This window comes from Pterocles gutturalis, unplaced genomic scaffold, assembly GCF_000699245.1.
Source record: "Pterocles gutturalis isolate BGI_N339 unplaced genomic scaffold, ASM69924v1 scaffold40801, whole genome shotgun sequence".
NCBI classification, from domain to species: Eukaryota; Metazoa; Chordata; class Aves; order Pterocliformes; family Pteroclidae; genus Pterocles; species Pterocles gutturalis.
Genome location: NW_010101847.1, coordinates 7,859 through 29,842, shown reverse-complemented (window position 1 = coordinate 29,842; position 21,984 = coordinate 7,859). Strand labels below are relative to the sequence as shown.

Genomic DNA, 21,984 nt, shown 5'->3' with positions numbered 1-21,984 from the left:
TCCTTTTACTCTTGACGCTACAGCAACTGCATCCAGAAAAAAAAGGTTCACTGTGATGCTTTTCATATCGAGGAGAGAAACAATTACAGTATTTTTGTTCTTCTTCTGAACAATAAGTTCTGTAAAACTGGTCTATGGGTACATAGGATATCCTTTATTTTAGCACTCCCACTTATAAAATTTTGCCTGTCATCAGATGTTATGGGCACAGAAGTGCTGGTATGAAAGATACAGTCAAGCCAAACCAATCGGTATTTCGAAAGGTTACATATCCTACCTCTTCACCACTTTCACTTTTCACAACTTGCTGTGCCTTCATAACTTTGGTTGATGCTATTGCTGTTGCCAGTGCCTGCAAGTACACAGAAAAAACCAAGAGCTTAAGTGTGACAGAATGCAATAATGTGAGGATCTGGGGGGTTATTGAGCACTTACCTCTGCTTTTAAGTCAGAGCGAATTCGGACCACACACCTCTGAACAGCCATTTGAAAGGTAAAACTAATAACACCTTTAATTTTCAACAATGCTTCTTCACAAAGATTCCTTCGAGACTGAAAAAACAAACAAAAACCCCACAACTAAAGTACTTGCATAATACACCATGTGAAAATGCTAACAATTAATTGTTAAGGAATTCCGGTATGACTGAGGGCAGGTGGTTACTCAACAGCATTTCTGTAAAAGAAAAACTACAACTTACATTTTAGTGCACAAATAGACTCTCTTGCCACAAAAAAAAAAAAAAAAAAAGAAAAAAGAAAAAAATTGCTTACACTTTAGAAGTCAAAGAAGGATGGAATCAACTGTAAATAATTAGAGAAAAGTGCTGAAAAGCAAAGAATGTTTTTCTCCGTATGATCAGCTAAACAGTCCCCTCTGGTTAAGTTCTGATTGACTGAAGTGCTCATTGATGAGTAGTTAGTGTTTAAGTTGCTATTTATCAGACACCTTGCCTCCATACTGACTGAATGCATCAAAGCAGCTGTTGTATCTTTCAGCTGCTTCATCTGTGGCAGCTCACGGACATCACTGCACAGCATAAGCTTAATTCTTATTTCAAAGGGAAAATATTTGCTTGATAAGCCATGGAATGTTATGTTTAAAGCAAGTGACATCACCTACTGTGCTGTAACACTACATTGACCTGTACTAGTTGCATCTGTTCTACATTATCTTAGAATGTTCTATTTTTTGTTTTCCTTTTAATATTTGCACAAGATGGTTGTAACAAAAAGGATTAAAAGATACTTGGAGAGACTCCTAGGACAGAAAAGGAAAAAAGAAAAGATAATACTGTACCAGAAACAAACTCACCACCTTACTCAGGTTGAAAATAATGATGTTTTTAACTTCTACTGCAAGTTTATGCGAGATTTTAAATAATAAGCTATTTCAAGAAGTATGTTTGTATTAGTTATAAAATAGTTACTGGTCAGTATTTGGGACAGTTTCATGCACAAGTAAATGAAATTCTTTGAATATCTGAAAAAACTAACCAAAGCAGGGGTTTTTTTTTGGTTTTTTTTTGGTTTTTTTTTTTTTTGGCAGTTTAGCATACACATTGAAACAATTAATTTCTGTATGTTTATGTATTGAAATAATTAACACTTTCAACATTAAAAAAAAACATTGCTGTACAGGCTACACTTCTCATATACAGGAAATATTTGATGTAAAGATGATAGGCTGCCTTGCCTAAACAAATAATTCATGCTTACATGGGTGTATAGCAACTCTGTGACAGAATTTGGGTCTTTACTCTGAGGTCCCAGGTTAAATCACAGGCAGCTCAGTTTAAATTGAAATGAGCCTTTCAGTGACTAGACAACCAGTGAGTCACTTCTTAAAGACAAAACTTACCAAGGTCCATACAGACTCCATAAAAAGCTGGAAGCTTGGCAACCACTGTCCTTGATGGACAAATGTCTTTTGCAAAGTATATCTAACTATGGCAATTAGGCACAAACCCCAGCAATGCACACCTAGACATCTTTCTGCAGGGCACTCCTGAAGCACGGGCAGAAGGTAGGAAAGGCAGAGGGTAGAACAGCTGAAATTTAGGTTATTTTCTTGCACACCTTGTAGTCTAGCAAGTAGTCCTGCTGGACTACTGAACACTGATTACTATACCCTGACAAATATTACTAAAGTGTACTGCTTCATTTTTTCCTTTTTTAAAAAGCTTATTATCAAATTTGATAATTAGATCTTAAAATAAAAACATCTGACCTCACACTGAACAACTGAGCTTTCCCCTTCCTTCCTGAAATAATCAATATCTACTATTTGAGGTTTCAAAATCCACAAACATTTGTAGGATTTGCAATCATTCCCAAGCGCAGCTTCTTGTTTAAAATCTAAATGACAAAAAACAGGTAAACCGAGCAGCCAGTATTTACAGCCCTGTGTTTACTTATTATGCCTCTTACCGCTTACATGTGCCACCTAATATTCTTCGCCAGTTAAGTTGGGAATAAACGGTTGAATGAAACTAAGCCACTTTTATTATTCATTTCCTTCATCATTCTCCCAATCCCAACTTATCCTGACATTTAAAACATCATTATAGGGATGTTTAACTACTGAGTGGGCACCTAGAATATCACTAACATTTCTTTTATCACCTGCACAGCTACGTACATCAGCCATCTCCAGCCAGCACAGTCAGATTTTTATTTTCTTCAACAATGAGCTAAGAAAAACATGCTGGCATGCTCTAGGCAACTACAGAAGCCTGCAGTTCTGCTCTCTGGAGCTGGATATCTAAATATCCTGCACTTTTTCAGAATACCTTTGCCTCAGCATTTAAGAGAGAAACTCCACAAATCTCACTAAGTTCACAAGAAGAACACAAAGAAACACTTTTAAGATAGAATCAGACTACAGCCAGAATATCTAAACTCAAGAAGTGGAAGTGGATTAAATGTCTTCCTTGGAGATACCTGGGAACAAACAGATCATCTACAAGCTTGAAAACAAAACAACAGGAGACATCAGATTGGACTGACTTAAAAAAACTTCAGAGTACAAATGCCAATGGTGTTGACAAAGCACTGCCTTTCTAGACAGAGCAAGTGCTGGAAGGACAGACCTGTAAAAATATTTACTTTGTATAAAATGAGCTACAGCAGCATGTTATTTCTAAAGGAACTAACTATGGTCTTATGAAAACAGTACAAGGAGGTTAATAAACTGAGCCTGTGGATGTGCTTACTTGGCAAAATGTAAAGCAACAAAGCAAAGGATCAGGTTTGATCATTTAAAATGGGTACAAAACTGAAGATACAGAGTCCGGAGGGCACTTGTGGATAACATGCTTAAACAGTCTACATGCTGTCTGGCAGCCGTAAAAAGGCAAACATGGCCCTGGGGTGTTATCTACAGGGGTATGGTAGATAAATCCGTACAAGTTATTCTGACATTACATAAAGACTCAGTGAGACCTCATTAACTCAAATGCCATTCTGGTCACCACAGTAGAAAAGATCTCACAGATAATGAAAAGATGTAGCAAAACCAGCTCAAAGAAAATACAACATTTCTAAATTAAGAGTAATAATAAAAAAAGAACAGTGCCTGAAATCTCTCATAACTAGAAGTAAACTTTTTTTTTTTTTTAATTTAAGATAACCTTAGGTGAAACTGCTGAAGGTACCTCGTTTATTCCATTCTTTCTTGAAAAAGGAAAGAAAATTAGGAAACATGAAAACAGAATAAGTTTTATGAGTAATTAGAAAGCCATCAAGGAAACTGCCTTAAAACAAGATATTCTGAGTAAGCTCAATATATGCAAGATTCTATACATATCTTTGATTCAAAACATGATTCATTCACAGAAATCGGTGACAACTGATGATGCCACACAAGTAGCCTGAATAGATTATTTTTGTGGACAAAATACACCTTAGTACAGCATGCTTTATTTACATAAATGCTGAAGGTTTTCTTACCGAATCATCAAGGCCATCTATATGCAAAACCACTGTCTTGGCACGCTTATTTGTGCTGCCAAGGAAAAACTGTGCTTTCCGTCGCCGATAATTCATCTCATTCATATTGTCCATGTCTGACATGTTGGAAGACTGAAGGATGTCATAAACTTCAGAAGCTAAAAGTTTAGTCTCTCCTGGTGTAGTGGTCCTTAAAGAAAAAAGGGATTAAGATTTGTAAATATTTGTTTTTACATTAGTACTCCAAACAGCTGCTGATTGTCCTTGCAACTGGAATACCCCATGTGCTGCAGAAATACAATTATACAGTCAGTACACAGCGAAAATTTTAGAAGTGGAGAGGAGAAATTAGGTAAAAATATTTCCTTTCCCATACTCCAACTTTTATGTTGATCTGTTAATTCCAATATAATTATAAACAAGTCTGTGTTCTCAAACAACACAAATACAGTTTACATCAGTTTGAAAACTACAAACAAAACATGGTAATAGATGCTCAGTACACCGCTGTTACTTTGGTGGTTTTTCTAACCAAAAGATCTCCAACTCCCTTGTGATATGTTTCATTTCCCACTTTGCTTCTTACATAATAGAAATTATTTCTCTGTAGAACGCTAATCTTTCCAAATGTTTTCTTCTCCAAAGTTACTGAATATCAGCAGTAAAGAAGAATCCCAGGTTTTCTTAAAGAAGCCAAAGGTTATTTCTGATTAGAATAAAATTTATGGTATGAACTAGCACTATTTTTAGACAGAAAAAAATGCAGATAATAGACTGAACATATATTAATTGCTTATGATTAATTAAAACTAATTTTAATAAGGTACTAATAGAAATCTGTTGTCCAAATTCACCCGTTTTAATTATGCCAGTGATTTAAAGCTATGTGCAGAACAAAATTATTACCGCATCGACCTGCAATTAATTAATCTTAAAATTATGAATGACAGCTTTGCTGCTTTGTTTAGCAAACAGTAAGTAAGTAACAAGTACCTTAATTTTTTTTTTCCATTTGACTTCCTTAATTACCATATATTAAACACGTTTTCGATCCTACCATATGGACAAGAAAGAACACAAAAGCAAGCCCGTTAAGGAGTTCTCGACTTGTGGGGGTCTAAGCTAGCCTTTCCTTCCCCAACCCCCGCACCATCTCCTCTGCACCTTGTTTTGAACAGCACCAGTTTGGAGAGGAAAACATGAGTCCTTATGATCATTCAGTACATTGATAGCATCCAAAGAAAAACAGAAAGAAAAAGAAAAAGGGTAATAAGCAAACAACCACGACCTAAAATAGCAAAGCATTTCAGCATATGTTCTATTTTAAATACATGCTTATGTTCTGCTTTCCTACAGTGAAAAAATGCTTATGTTAATCCACAGAAACAAGTGCTGGGAACTCGCAAAGATTTCAACTTCAACCTTAAACAATTTATTAGATAAAGTAATAGAACAGATGATAGAATAGATGATAAGCCCGTGCAAGCTCTTGCCTTGAGTTAGTAATAAATTAGCTTGTGCAAAAGTGACATTTTATCAAGGTAGTAAGAAATCTACCCACCCATTAGTTTTGGCAAATTTTTTCAATAACAACAATCCTGTCCACATCAGGTGATTTACAATAGATGATTTTTTTTGTGTTTTGGTTACAGTTAACAAAGCACACTACTGAAAACGTCGTTACCCTACCTACAGCACCCACTAATGCTGTTGATAAGATTTTTTGCTTGAATACAACTGGATTATTGCATCTCAGAGTTAAAAAAAAATCAGAAAGACAAATGAGAAATAAAACACACTTAATATCAGCCATAATACATATATGCATATATATACACATACATACACAAAGAGAATTTAAAGTTCCTTCAAAATAAACAGTTAAAAAAAGTCAGCAAATATAAAATACGCAAGTTCCTAAAAGTAAAAAATCAACAGTGATTTTTCATACATGTTTTGTGCTCCCAACATTATAGTTGGCATAGTTCTTGGAAAACTAATTACCTAAGATTAACTGCACTATCAAAACAACCTGGTGAAATGAAAACACAAATTCAAATTTGCTCTTATCCGATACAAGTATTCTAAGATACTCCTGAAACAAGTCTATGCAGGTAAATGAGTATGCACACACACACACACTTTAGCTACTCAGATAATTTCCTGTATTTTTCCAAATAAAGGATTACTACTATCTACTGCTGTGTTACAGAAGATAACTCTAGTTACCCCTCTCACACACAAAAAAAAAAAAAATAAATCCCAAACAGAAGATTTCAATCTTATATAAAGAGAATCTGTTGCAAAATAAGCAACTGACTGAGTAATAAGAAGCAGCATCAAACTCAGATCCTACATTACAAGAGCAAGAACCATGGACATCACATAAGACTATTAGATTGCAAACCAATCCCCAATAAAGGTATAAGTGTGTTTTATTCCACAGTAGTGCAATACTACACTTTCAGCAACTCAGTTAAAACAAACTAACAAAGATACACAAAATTCCGCACAAAGCCTTCTACAATTTGTAGTGTACCGGTAAAATGTGTGAATACAAGTTTTCCATCAATCTGTCATTCTCTCATTAAAGTAATTTATACAACAGCTATAAAAATAATAGAAACCTTACTGTCTTAATATCAGACTAGATATAAAGAATTTTTTTACAGTGAGGGTGGTGAAACACTGGAACAGGTTGCACAGAGAGTGTAGATGCCCCATCCTCGGAAACATCCAAGATCAGGTTGGATGGGGCTCTGAGCAACCTGATCTAGTTGAAGATGTCCCTGCTTATTGCAGAGGGTTGGACTAGACTATCTTTAGAGGTCCCTTCCAACCAAAACTATTATACAATTTATGATGGTTCTATGATCTTTAAGGAAAAAAAACAAACTAGAAGTATAATAAACCCTCTCTATTGTATAACCAAGGTGATGTTCAACACTGACTCTGTTTCTTTATACACTATATTGGTAACAAAAAGAAAAACACAATGAAACTACATGTAAAATTAAAACCTAGCAGAACAGCGTAAGTTCTTTTAAAAATAAGGATAACACATAAGCTGTGGTCTTGTTGCCTGAAATGAGAAAAAATTGCAGTCTTAAGAGAAGAGGATTCCAAGGGCACTGACACAGGCCCTCCCAGCACCTGCACATGAGCAGTTTCAGGTACCACTGCTGACAGCTGTCCGTCCCAGCCTCCTGCCACCATCAGAGCAGCAGAAGGGAACTCTTGCTCATCTTTCCGCCACCCCCATTCACACTCTAGTGTAGCACTTTACTCCCCACTGAAGGGGTAGGTCACTATGCAGTTAGAGACTGTCTGAAAACAATCCATCACTGGAACAACCTCGCCAGGGACACAGCAGAGTCCCTATCACTGGACAGGGCACTGGATAATCCAGGTTCCCTTTCCCAGGAAAGGTTGGACCGGATGATCTTTTGAGGTCCTTTCCAATCTGGGCTGTTCTACAATTCTACGACCAGTGTTCTTCTACCCTGCTAGGGAAATGGTAGTCTCTAGTAAGAGCAGAGTAACAGTTGGTAAGAGTTGGTTACCACCTCTTTCAGAGGCAGTAACATCTTACATTACTTCAGCAAGATTCAGAAGATGCCTGTCAGAAACTCAAACCTTTAATTTTCACTGTCTTCTTGAATTCCTGTCATCCTAGATTGCTGCCTGTCCATTATGTTCACCCAAGGCTGGCTGTATAAGTAATATGAACACAGAATCCAAGTGACATGTGCTGTATCTGTCAGAAGAGGATACAAGAAACAGTTCTCATTTTCTTCACAATCAAAAATAACTTTGTAAACATGGTCCAAGTGCTCCAGAGGTTTTATTAGCAAAACAAGTCATTTTTTTAATGTTTTGGCTGAATACTTAGAGGACATTAAAATTACCAGCTACAATTCCAAAGGTGTATGTGATGTGGGTTGAGTATGCATGCTTAGAAAGAATGTGTAACCAGCATATAGCATCACGGCTGTAGAACCAGCACATGACTTAAGTACACACACAGCATCATAAATGATAATAGAAGGGCCCTGACAACCTTCCTAGCATAGCTGCATCTGATGTAAAGGTAACATAGAAAGTTATGTTTCTTCCTTTAGAAAAAGAACAAAGGCTGAGAAAGATTAATAAAGTGGATTTTCTCCTTCTGGAGAAAGACAAGATATAAATACATTTATAAATATATGTATGTAGGTTTTTAAAAAAAAAAGTGTGTGTGTGTGTAAAAGACCACCTTATCCTTTTAAAGCTATAATATTTTATGTGTTTATTTAAAAATAAACATATGTTCATATACATGTGTACATTACATACATACTCCTATATCAGAGGAGGCAACCATAACCCTGCTCAAAGCACAGCAGACCCTGTGCACAAGCACAGAAGCTATTTACATGAATTTCCCTAATGGCGCACCTTGTGCTCTAAAGACACGCTAGCCAAACAGATAACAAACATACTATAATGGCATTTCATTGGAGTGCTTCTAACTGAGTTTATAACCTAGAGACAGGAGGTTTTCAAACTAAAGAGAGTATTTCTCTTTGCCAGAGATTCAATTACATCTCAGATTCTATCAAAAGGAGATTCGTATAATTTAGTTCCAAAAGTCTCACTTCTACAGTGATGCTGCCTTTTGGTTGAACTTGTTCAGTTTGTCCACTACCCACAATAACACGACAAAGTTAATTACCCACTCATGAAATGCCAAGGCTCTTGATAATCTTGACCTATGGGAAGGTGACCAGGAATAGTGGGCATGGATTCACCAAGAGGAAGTCTTACCTGATGACCCTGATAGCCTTCTACAATGAAAGGGCCGGCTTTGTAGATGAGGAGAAAACAGTATTTTGACATCATCTCCTATATAATCCTCACGGAGAACCTGATGAAGTATGGACTTGGTGAGCAGATAGCGAGGTGGACTGAAAATTGTCTGGATGACCAGCCCACAAGGTGGTGGTCAGGGCCATGAAATCTAGCTGGAGGCCAGTATCTAGTGGTGTACCCCGTGGGTAAATCCTGGATCTAATCCTGTCCAGTATCTTCATTAATGATCTGGATGATGGGGTAGAGTGGACCCACAGCGAATCTGCAGATGACACGAAACAGGAAGGAGAGGCCGATATGCCAGAGGGTTATGTGCCATCCTGAGGGACATCTACAGGCTGGAGAGATGGGCTGCCAGGAACACTTATGAAGTTCAACAAGGGGAAGCGCAAAGTCCTGCCCCTGGAGAGGAACACCCTCAGGCACCAGCACAGGCTGGGGGCCATCCAGCTGGAAAGCAGCTTTGCAGAGAAGGACCTGGGGGTCCTGGCGGACATGAAGTTCAACATTAGCCAGCAATGGGCTCCTGAAGCAAAGGCGGCTAATGCAGGGCTGCACTAGGAGAAGCATTGCCAGCAGGTCAAGGGAGATGATCCTGCCCCTCTACTCGGCACTGGTGAGGCCACATCTGCAGTGCTATATCCAGGTCTGGGTCCCCAGTACACAAGAGAGATGTGGACATGCTGGAAAGTGTCCAACAAAGGGCCAGGAAGATGAGTAAGGGGCTAATGAGGAAAGGCTGAGAGAGCTGGGGCTGTGCAGCCTGGAGATGAGAAGGCTCATGGGGGATCTTTTCAATGTATCTAAATATCCGGAGGGAGGGTGCAAAGAGGACGGAGCCAGGCTCTTTTCAGTGGTGCCCAGTGATAGGACCAGAGGCAACGGCACAAAGTGAAACACGGGAAGTTCCCTGTGAACATCAGGAAACACTTTTTCACTGTGAGGGTGACTCAGTGCTTCCACAAGTTGCCTAGAGAGGTTGTGAAGTCTCCATCCTTGGAGATATTCAAAAGCCACCTGGACACAGTTCTGGGCAATGTGATCTAGGAGATCCTGCCTGAGTAGAGGGGCTGGACCAGATGACCTCCAGAGGTCCTTTCCAACCTCAACCATTCTGTGAGTCTGTGAACACATACTAGAAATTGAGAAGTCATTAGGTAAATTCAATCAGCAATGTACATGGAGCATATCCATTTTTATCTACTTGTGTATATCTATTTTTTCAGGTTAAGAATATTTTAGAAGTTAGGCTTTTATGAAAGTAAAGCAAAAATGTATTTAATTTTCCTTCCAACTATCTTCCTTACATACTGTTCTCCAAAGAGTTTTGCATAACAGCTTACGTAACTCAAATGTACCTAATAATTTATACAGACCGAAATATAAGCAGTTATGTAATTTTATTTTGATTTCAGAATTTCCTTCTCCCATATTTAGACTTATGGTTCACTGCTCAGTCCTAAACTGTTTTATCTTAAGGCATCATGAACTAAACGCAAGGCTAGATGGAAAAGGGGAAGCTTTGTTCTGAAAGCCATTAAACAATTTGCAAACTGGTATTTCAAATATTTTCACCTAAGGTCTAGCCACAGTTATCAAGGAAAAGTTATTGAGCTTATTACAGCTTATAATAACAATTTAGAAACTTGTTATACAGAACTTAAAAAATCCAGTAGTTTACTGGTTCAAACATGACACTGATTTTAGGAAAACACTGCTCCAAGTTTTCTCCCTCAGTCTATAGTATTTTTTTTTGTCATTTTACTTAGCACAATAATTGTACTCAGTAAATTTCATATAGCTCCAAAAATAAGATCACATTGGAACACTAAAGAAATATTTTAATCTCAAGACATTTCGCAACATAGATCAAAATAAATGTATACAAACGCTCTCAGGAGTTTACATTTTTACTCTTTCTCTTAACCAAATCTGATGTAGTTCAAGAGTACTCATTTTGTAATCTAGGGACCAATTTCAGCCTTGTATCAAAGGACGTTTTTCCCCCAACTGCTTAGGAATAAGAGCTCCAAAGACAGAGAGACCATTGCCAACTTCTAGCTTTAGAAGGGGGCATCATTTACACCTCAGGATACATGGAGTAGAGCTACAGCTCATTCCCTGCACAAGGCTGAGAAACCTCTGTGAGAAGAGGGCAACTAGAGGCAGATTTTTTCTATCATAGAACCGCCCACTCCCCAAAACTCTCTTAAGGTCCAAGCAAGGAAAATTATATACAGGGACAGTACATTTGCAGTACACCACCTATATACATGTAATAGACACTTCCACATACAGAGTGTCTGTACTATATACAATTTTCAGTATGCATGGCCCTATAAGGGAGGAGGCATGGCATTCAGCCCTACAGCTCACGGGGAAAGGCTGTGTTACAGGCAATCAGGAAAGGTGGACATGCATTGTACTGCTCATCACAATGCTTTTGCTCATGAGTACTTGGGAAACCAACACACAGAAAAATTAATATTAAAAGCAGGTCTGTCAAAGCAAAGAAAGCCAGCAGTGGTGAAGGAAAGATTAACCCCACTCACAAAACTAAGGAAATAGATCTCAACTTTTAAAGTCAATTTAGGTACAATTTTGTGTATTGACATCTCAAGGAGTTCACATACTAATGGAAAAATAGTACCTTAAAGCACGCATCTTTAAAAAAAAATCCACCACACAAGTCAAGTCTAACAAATATGAAGAGTTTGAAGGATAAAAACATCTTCATTATGCAAGTTAAGGCTCACATATTTGGCAAGACCTCAGCTGAATCTCATACTAAATAATCTACTCACAAATTAAAAAGAAAAAAACCTCTAAGATTTAACTTACAGTATTATCACATGACAATTCTAAGCAAGTCAGTGAACATAACAAATGCATACTTTTTTCTTCAAAATACTAGTTTGAGACTCCATTTCTAGAATGACCCAAGCACCTTTCCAAAAAGTTTGAGAAAACTTATGATCACATAGAAGTAGACATTTTCACGTGATCCCAGTCCTTTTCATACATGCAAGAACTAATATTTTTCCATAGGATCCTAAGTAGTGATATTTCCAACCATCATTTTATTTCCATGATGAACCTCATTCACTGCAACAAATATGACACAAAAGCTCAAGTAAATTTAAGGGACTGATATGAATACTATCAAAATACATTGTTGGGTAAATGCAGCTGTATTAGGAACCATAAAGCATATACTTGGTAGAGATTTATAATTTGATTTAATTATGGTTAAAAAATGGCTTACAAATTGATATTAGTATCCACTATTCCTCAAGACCATTGATGTATTTGTTTCCAGGTGACCAATTTCCTTCAGAGCCCATCCTCCTTATATTTGAAGACAGAATTTATCTTTAACAATAACTAAAGGGAGTAGCAAGATGCAAAGAATTGCTACATTCTGCAAAGGGAGATTGGAAATCACTAATCCTTGATTCTAGAAGTGAGACATAGTGATTGACATGGTTTTGATGAAAACTTTGAGCATGAATGACAAGCCTAAAGAAAGAGCATGGTATTAGAGAAAAAGCAATCTGTTTCAAGACAGTTATCTGATCTGGCTGTTTTTCTGGCTGTTCTGCTCCAGTGCCAGGGCAAGATTCTTTCTTATCTCCAAGAACGCTGCTCTTTCTTGGGAGCTTTTAGCACATCCCATGATACGGTGGGCTTACAAGCATACGGCTGCTCTCCTGACTCATTCCAGGCAACAGGCAAGTCATTGGAAAACAACTTGAAAAAGAGCATTATTCAGAGCATACCTTCTCACACTCCCTGTACGGTGCTATTACCATGCTTCCCACTACAGTACACCTCAGTGCCCTCTAGCCCCAAAACACCCACTAAAGACCAGATAACATTACACAGCAGATGACAAAAAGGATTATCACATGCTTTCTGAAAAGAAAGAAGTCTAAAATCCTCAAGAACATAGACAGCAGGATCCTTATGTTGGCCAGCAACAACATATCAATCACCGTAGTGGGTTAACAATAGGAAAAATGCTTCATAGGTGTAGAACAGGAAAAAACAGTGGAACCTGTAGGACTGGGCAAGTTTGAAGTGTCACACTGAGCTGCAGCACTAAGAATCTTCAAATCAAAAAACCAAGCAGCTGGACTGCTTGATGAACCTCACGTACAGGCCGAATGCAGTTGTGTGATGTGACGGCAGTGCAACAGTATGAACCATGTACTAGCTATATGTTACCTTTATTTACTCCAAGGCCGTGGCACCCCAGAGACGTGGCAAGGTCTGGCAGACTTTCCTAGAATGGCTTCTAGACCTGCAAGATGCCGAGCACTTGGCAAGTCTTCCAGACTCCACCCACACTACTAGCCGTGACAATTTGACCAGGAGACACCAAACTAAGAAAAGTTTGGAACAGAACAAGGAAACCTGATGTCTTGAAGATGACTTTGTACTAAACAAGAGATACATCATTAAATCAGGCATGAGGATTGGACTTCCCAATGCCACTTCCAGCTCAATTTAAGTCATACGCCCAAAGACCCTGGAAATTTACAGAAACCCCATGTAAATGTTGGGACATTCTAAAGGCTGCTGAAAACCAAAAAAAGCCTAAATATTGACTATAAATCATAAATCTGAGTAAAATCACAGTACAGTACCATTAACCGCTGTAAAATCAGTGACTGTAATAGAATCTTAAATATCTAGCAAACTGAGTAATTATTCACGTTTAGAACAATTCCCTGATTCATTCTATTGTCCTCTGATCACAAGAAGAGAACGAACTTTCAAGAATGGGATAACAGATTTGAACATATGCCATATGTTTAACCCAGCTATTCATCCAATTTTGTTTAACTCTTGCTATTTATATGCTAAATGGAAGATCAACTTTTGATCTTCCACAGCTTGGTATCCACCATATGGGCATATTCTCTATCTCAGAAAGAAAAAAAAAAAAATCAAAGCCTATTACTCAACTACACTCAAAAGGCTTCAGAGTAGCATTTGCTAGACAAGAGTCTGCATAACAGACACAAACTCCATGTTGAATTTCACAGCAGCTAGTTCCAACATCTTGCCTGCTAATGAACAGCAATAATTTAATGCATTTATATGGTAGAAATAATGTTTATTATATGGCTTCAACAAATTGCATGAGTTAAAAAAAAAAAAAATCATCTTAAGGGTAGCAACACTCTCCAGTCCTTTCCAGTGGAAGACAGCAAAAACTGCCATTAAAAAGGCAATCCTTCCCAGTAACAATGCTGCAATGACCAGGAAGAAGTACTGGTAGTGCTGCAATTAGGCTCTGTACTGAAGCATTTCAGGAACATCCTGAAGGAATGTATGATGATAGTATAGAATTTTCTGGAAAAATAATTTTGTGTCTTCAAAACCCCCACAGCTTATTTAAATTTTGAGAAGATTCATCTTTTTCCTGAAATATACTGGAGAAAGTAAATAAAAAGGGTTTGCAAACTTACAGATAAAGACTTCCCTAAACAAAACCTGTGTGAATAAAGAATTAAACCACGGCATCCACCTGTACCAGAGCAAAAAAAAATGCAGGTTTAGTCTATGTAGGCTTATCTGTGTGTAAGCTTTGTATTTCACTCATTTGATAATATAGTTATTACTAATCTATTCAGCAAAGACTTGAAGTAATTAACTTTGAAAGCAACAATTATTTAAACATCTTGTTTTCATACTCTTGAACTACTTATTTGTTGGCAATGGATTTTTTTTTTTAAAGCAAGCCAGTACTAGCAGCTTCACTGCTAGTCAAAGGGACAAACGTGCAAAACAGGCTGAAGCATGCACCAAGGTTTTAAAAAAAATTGTGTGAATTTGATGATATACTGTGTAATTACAGAATAAACTAACAATTTTAATTTGTTCCAAGTTATTACATAGGACTTCCCACCTGCACAATTCAATGGAAAACCTGCAGAAAAAGATATTGTAATATGTACTGCAAAACAGCTAAGTATAAAAACACGTTCCTGAGTAGAAATACATCTAATTCAGAATAACATATTCACTTTGCATTAGTTATTCCAGAATAAAATACACTTTCTTTTGAAAGAACAGCTCCATTCAAAAACTGCTAACAAAAACCATTTTATCATTAATATTTTTTGAGGAATTTCCCTTTGTGGCATTTATTGACAGTAAATTCTAATCCCACACCAGCATCTTACTACGTTTCTTGTATGAAGAGCATTCAGTGAACAAATAAAAAGAAAAATAAAAAAAGAAGGGCAATCCAGACACTTACGGTTTAATAGAAAAAGAATCTGCAGGTTTTTTTGGATGCTTAGCATGAAGGTCAAAAACCAGGGACAAGCATCACCTGTGGACAAGCTCACTGTAACCCAATAGCAGACATATGATACTGGCAAGGAAAGATGAGAAACCTCACAGTACTAAGTATGCCTTTTCATAGACAAATTGTTCCAGCCTACAATACTGTCAATCTGCACCTGCAGTAAGTATTAAATACTTTACAACACTACTTGCTACTTTTATTTCAAAGTATCTTAATCCTTCTTTGCTCTTTATTTCAGCAAGATGCCAGAAAAAGTCAGCATATCAAAGAATCTACCTCAACGTTTCTTGTAAACTCAATAGTAACCAGTGAAGGTCACTCTGTTCCTAAAATGCTTCTGACACCAGCTGATGACAAGGTTTACTGAGTGTTAAAGGCACCCTGTGTTGCCATTACTATTCCTGCCTCTTCTGCCAATCCACTTAAAATCTCTTCCCTCCCACCTCAGTACTGAACCCACCACAGAAAGGGAAGACAGCTGCCTTTTGGCATCCCATGTCAGGCACTGATTTCAGCATGATGGTAATTTATTTTCCTACCATACAGTCAGCAATTAGTTAAATGACAATTCATATTCTGTTCTTTTTAACATATCAGAACATTGTGCCACACTCTGCAAACCATTTCATTTTTATATTAAAAACTACAATGTTTCTCAGAGTCCTATATCTGTTCTAATATAAAGTCTGCAAGAAAAAATAGCAAGTAAAAACACCTTAAGCTTACACTACTTTCTAAAATACTCCCTGCCCCAGACAGTTTCTAAATAAAGAAACTGGCTAAGATATTGAGCACAAAAGGCTAATGTGCATTTTCATCAGTTATTTTATACTTCACACACTTTTTCCCCACAGTTTCAAAGTGGTTTTTTTTATTCTGCAAATAAAAAGCACTCAAAGCAATTACAATTGTGGCCCTCTCTTTGCCAAAAAAAAGCAACATCACAATAATGCCTATTCACCCAGTAACAGGTACTGAAAATTCTTCTCCCAGTTTAGGAACCTATAATTTGGTAATGTGGCTTTTCAGATGTCATAAATAAATCACCACTTCGGCACTTTGATGGTTAGGTAACAGGGCATGAAACTTGGACTACGTGTTACCATATTCTTAAGCCAGACATTGTAAATCATCTGAAGGACATGATTTTGAAGAAGTTACAGGTAGTCTCTAAATCTTACACTATGTAAACGACCAACTAAAAACACTGCATTAAAGATTATGTACTTTGTTACCTCACTATTTTGTCAATTAGTTAACTTGGAATTCACTACAAAAATAAAATAGTTACATCAAAGAAAAGGATGAGAGAAACTGCTGAAATGCAAGAACCGTAGTGTCAGAGATGTACCAAGAAACCTGCATGTTAACTGCAAATGCTGCACAGAAACCAGTAACAAAAGTAGCTGGTTTGCAGTTCCATGGAGTGTGCAAATGTATTGAACTGATATACTAAAAGCTAGCCTACTGAACCGGTAGTGTATTTAACCGGTATACTAAAAGGTCTATGGATGTACAGTACCTGAATTAAATTGAGACAGACACTGGATGATGAAAAGCTGCACAACCAACAGTCCCGATACAGATGCCAGATACCAAGTGGAATGTTGTAAGGTAAAAGTAGTAGCTTCGAGAGCAAAAAATGCAACCAAACTGTATTCTGGGTGGCAGTCAAAAACACTATAATAGGAATTACACACATGACAGAATGAAAAAAATAATAATGCAAACACACAAAAGCCAAATCTAGAGGTTGACCACCACCTGAACTGTAGAGTACAGAAACAGTACTGATGGTAGAGAGCTCACTAAGCAAGTAAGTTGTGTGCAAGAAGAAATGATGACTTTGTAATACCTGTTTGACTACAGAGAGGTAGATGAAAGTACATCAAGAGAACATAGAGTACATCTTGTAGGACACAGGGCAGACCCTTCCATTTGGTCACGCTTTCATATTTTTCTCAGTGACCGATTCTACACACACAAACAAAAGCAATAGGCTCATCCTAAACTGCACCTCCCATAATAAGCATTTAGAACAGTTATTTATATGACTGCTATTAACTCCTGCAAAATATAAATCCACAGTAATATTTCAACATTTCAGTTACTAGTTACATTTGAATTGTTGGCAGTCAGGTCAAGACTATTCTTACAAATGACATCCATCTTTCCAAACCTTTAAACCTTATTTTATTATCTCACAAAAAACCATGAGAGTCTCCCAGAACACCCATTACATCATGAATAAAGTCCAGGTTAACACCAATACGGTAAAACTAGGATTTTACACCATTTTATTACTTAATGCTTTTTGTGTTTTATTTATTGTTACCATTTGTCCCTGTTGAGTCGAGATCATGAGTTCATATGTCCTTTATAATGCTAAATAAACTACAGGAATACATAAAAAGGTCTTGAAACATTTTTTTAAAAAACTGATGAACTGTGAGAAAGTCTGAACTCTTGTAGTTTGCTATGACCCACAGGCAAAAAGAGCAAGAACTTTTACTGAATACATGCTTTAGCCATCTAGGTAGCCCACAGCACTGAGCCCATCTTCTCCCCTGCCCCTCTACTCCTTATGATGCATAATCTCCTCCAAATACCAGGAAACTGTTTGACAGACAAAAGGAGAATTCAGTCACTTAGAACAAATAACATGGTGTATTTAAAGAGGACATACTGATGTTTCCTACATTTCCTAATATTTCATTTGGGGTTTCTTTAGCAGAGGACACTTTTTCAAAAATAATTTCAAAACACAATCTGTTTCTGAAACTTTTACAATTAACAAAATTTACAATAAAAACATTCTTTAAAGAAACTACGGGTGAAGGAGGGGGATATTAAGTGACTTTGCTTAACAATGCTGAATAAAACAGCCTGCAGGCATCTTCCTGCTGTGACCATCTATTATTAACAAGCATATTGCTACAGCACTGAATAGACCGGAGCTCCACAGCCCAAAGAGATACACCAGCTACCAACAGTGTCATTTTCTAGAAACACTTACCTTCTAATAGACAAAACGTTAGAAAGTGGGTAAAACAAGGAGGCTTGGGAAAATAACAGGAAAGTAAAAGCCAGGAAACTTACACGGAACAGGCAAGAGATGTGTGTATTATTCTTGCTCCAGGTGATACACTGGTATTTGTAAATCATTTCTAAACCCTAAGTTTTTGGAACCTCCTGCTCACAGGAATATTTAAGACATAGGATAACCACGTTTCTTCTCCAAAAACACTTCTCAGTACAGAATCACAAGTATGGTAGAGTCCAAAAATAATCATGCAACAGAATCATGCTTTCCATTATCCAATCTGAATTATTTCTCAATTTTGATGTGTAAAAAAACCTCCACATACCAAAGATTGCAAAAATAACATTACTAAGTGATTCAGGTACAGAAAAATAAAATCTCTACAGTCTGTATAAAGCTACTTCCTTTTCCCTTGTAGATTAGAATTTAAGTATTTCAATCAATAGTATAGATGTATAAATTCAGTAAGTGTGAAAAGTTTCCAGAATTTTTTAGCTACAATTTATCACAAAGTATTATCTTCAGGCCAGTTATGATATGGTAACATCCCCTTCATATTCCTTTAAATATGCAGTTTGCTTTCTTGCTAATTAATACATGGCCTTTGCCCTGGCTTCCCCCAAACATTCCTTCTTTCTCACAAAGCAGAAAAAGAAGTATGTCACACAGCAAAAATTATAAAACTATTGTTATGCGACATCCCTACTATTTTAATTTCAGCAAATACTACCTGAAATGCTTGGCTTTTTTTTTTTTTTTGTCAGACATCATAAATTTATGAACTTTTCTGGTTTCAACAAATAATTACATTTTCAAAAAGTATAGGTAATTAAGACTACCAAAAATTAAAATTGAGTAAGAATTCAGCAATTATAGACTGCATGTATTTTACCAGATCTGCAAGGGACTCTAATTAAACACATATTAATTGCCCTAATCTTCTTAGGCAAGTAATAAATTGGAAGAGCTGATTAATGCACTGGATTTAGTTCAGCTTGTTAAATCTGACACCCTGGCAAAGGAAGACTATCTTGAAAAGCTCTTTTAGCTAAGTAATTGGAATTTTACTCTCAGTAATTTGCCATTCCATAATAAGAGCTATTTAGTATATTGACTCTTCATCAGGTTTTTTTTTTTCAATACACGTTAGTTACATTTAAACAGTACCATTATGTTTCTCATAAAGATTATGAAAAACTATGAACTTTGACCTTTACTGTCCATCAAAAGTCACTTTCACTCCGAACACAAATTAGTGTATTTCCTTGTAGGCTATAAAACCTAATTAATTTTAATTCTAGAGGCTGCTAATAACATTTTATAAAGTCCATACGGACACATTAAGTCCCTCATACAATTCATAAAGCCAGCAACTAAACCAGTTTTCAATATTAAATAACTGCTGATGACTGCTGGAATACAATGAAACACCATTGTCCAAGGACCCTCAACTTCTCCTCTCCCTTTTACCTATTTACACAAACACTTCTACACATACACTTACAGGTACTCAATCACCTAGCAAGGGAGTGAAACATTTTTGTGATAGCAATAAAGCAGTATCAGCCATTAAAAAAAAGGAAAATAAAAGTCTGGAAACCTGCAGGTAGGGAGGGATTTTAAAGGTCTCATTTCTCCCCAACACAGTTACTACTCCTAGCTTATAACATAGAAAGATGCATCAAGCTTCACCTAAAAATATGCAGATGTGGATGAACAAAAAAGAAATCTCCCATGCTAAGGAAAAAACCAGCAAGTATAGAATAGGGCAACAAAAATGTTTATATTTGAAAAATGTTTTGAAGTATTCCCTGAAACTTGAACAGCTTCTCATATGTCCTAGAAAATGTGAAAGTGTATAAAGCCTTTCATACGAAAGTCATACATGTTCCAAATCAAGTTCAGTCTGAAAAAAAATCCTAAATGTATAAATACCTCACTGCCTTCAAATTTTTATTCTGTACTCCTCAGAGCTGACATTTCATATTTCTGCTCTAGATCCTTTATGCTCCACTCTCTAAAATCTGTTACTCTTCTGTTAGCAAAAACTAGTGTTCCTACAGCTTGAAAAATCACTGTCACAGTGAACCTAAAATCTATCCTCTGTTCTTAGGTGAAATGTAGCATTGACTAAGGAGTCAGCCAAACATTCATTTTAAGCAGCAAAATTATTTTCATGAACGAGATATAATGTTCATTATAAGCAAATACCAAAAAGCTGATCAGATAATATTAGGGAGCTGATAAACCATGAAATGAAACATGAAGGTACATCAAAGAACTACAGTTAAACTTGGATGTCTCTCAAATATTTCCTACTTATTTTCCATGATGCAGTACACAGTATAATTTACTGCTTATCACTGGATAAACAGGTGGCACTCCATTTCAACTACCATCCTCAGCAGTCTTATGAAGGAAGCAGCATTCTACCTTCATGAAAACGAGTTTAAACAAGTGCTATATTCTTCTTCCATTGGTTGTGTATTACTTGCAACAAAAGGGTTTTGGCCTGTGACTGAGGCTCCCATGTACTACTGCAAGAAATTGTAAGTAGCAAACCAATTGCAACTATTTTCCAGTTGACGGCATGAACCATTTAAAGATCTGTTTGACTCATTAGCTGTAGGCAGGTTACAACAAGAAATTCCACACCTGAACTTGAGGTCTCTAATACAGAGACCTTCAAGGCTTATAAAAGGACACTCACGTGATGGGAAAACCCCTCAAATTTCCGGATTTACATACCTGAAGGCAAAAGAGAACTGGAATTCTAAACAAACTCTTGACTTCTTAAGCATAGTGTCAGTTCACTGCTGCTGAACATCAACTTAAGTCTGCAATATGACAAATACTCAGTTTACGACTCGTCTCTGTGCACACGAGCTCCATTTCATGGCTTGAAAAGACATAACACAGCTTTATCAGTGGAAAAATACAGTTTGTCATGATTCAATACTGAACAGGGAAAGCCAATGGATATTATTTAGTTAAGTGAGAAGTCAATGAAAGTGAACAGTGGGAGTCACAAAATCCTTGACAAGAGGGAAAGATTCACACCACACGATGTGCTTAACCTATCAATAGTAAAATGCCAGTGACTATGTCTGGTCCAGAAGATACTGGCTTCTGTCTCACTTGAAAGAACTGTGCAATAACTGGAAAAGCAGAATACTGACAGCAGTTCATATCTCTTTGTAAGATTTGTTTGCATTTTGATGTCACAAAAACCCCCCCAAAAAACTCAAATTACATTGTGGAAATAACAAAAATACTTTAGATTGGATAGAGCGATGAGCTAGATATGCATGTTCTGGACGGTAAGCATTTATTACTGCATTTAATGTTTCGGTTCAGAGTGCTAAAATATCTTCTAGTAAACTGAAATCACATTAAAAGCTAGAATCTGCATTTTGTAAAGCAAATCTGAAGAAGATACAGACCTTGCTTTCTTCCCTAGACCTTCTAATAAAAAAGCACAACCCCAAACCATTGTTTTTTTGGGACAAATATTCTACATCTATCTTCTCAGCACTTTTCTACCATCTTTCTCCATATTTCTGCAAGCAATACAAAACTTAACTTCAGCATTTCCTGTCAACATTAAAGCCTAAAATCTTGACAAGCACATGACAAAGTCTTGTGTTTGAAGATGCTGTGTATTTAAATTTTAATGATATCACACTTTCCAAATGTTACAAGCATACAAATCAAATGTTCTCACTCTTGCCAAAGAGCTTTCTAGAAAAAAAGAACACCTACAAGATTTCCAGTTTTTACTGACTTATCTCTCCTTTTCTGCACATTTCTGAACTTC

The 21,984-nt window shown here is 36.8% G+C and overlaps 1 protein-coding gene across 1 annotated transcript in view; it reads right to left on the bottom strand.

Moving 5' to 3' along the window:
- Positions 1-21,984, bottom strand: part of ARMC1 (armadillo repeat containing 1) — a 30,766-nt gene that overhangs the window by 2,495 nt on the left and 6,287 nt on the right. The window contains exons 3-5 of the mRNA XM_010084719.1: positions 3,952-4,141; positions 436-552; positions 278-352 (exon numbers count right to left, since the gene is read on the bottom strand). Coding sequence (XP_010083021.1) covers positions 278-352; positions 436-552; positions 3,952-4,141 — 382 coding nt within the window. The remainder of the gene's footprint in view (positions 1-277; positions 353-435; positions 553-3,951; positions 4,142-21,984) is intronic.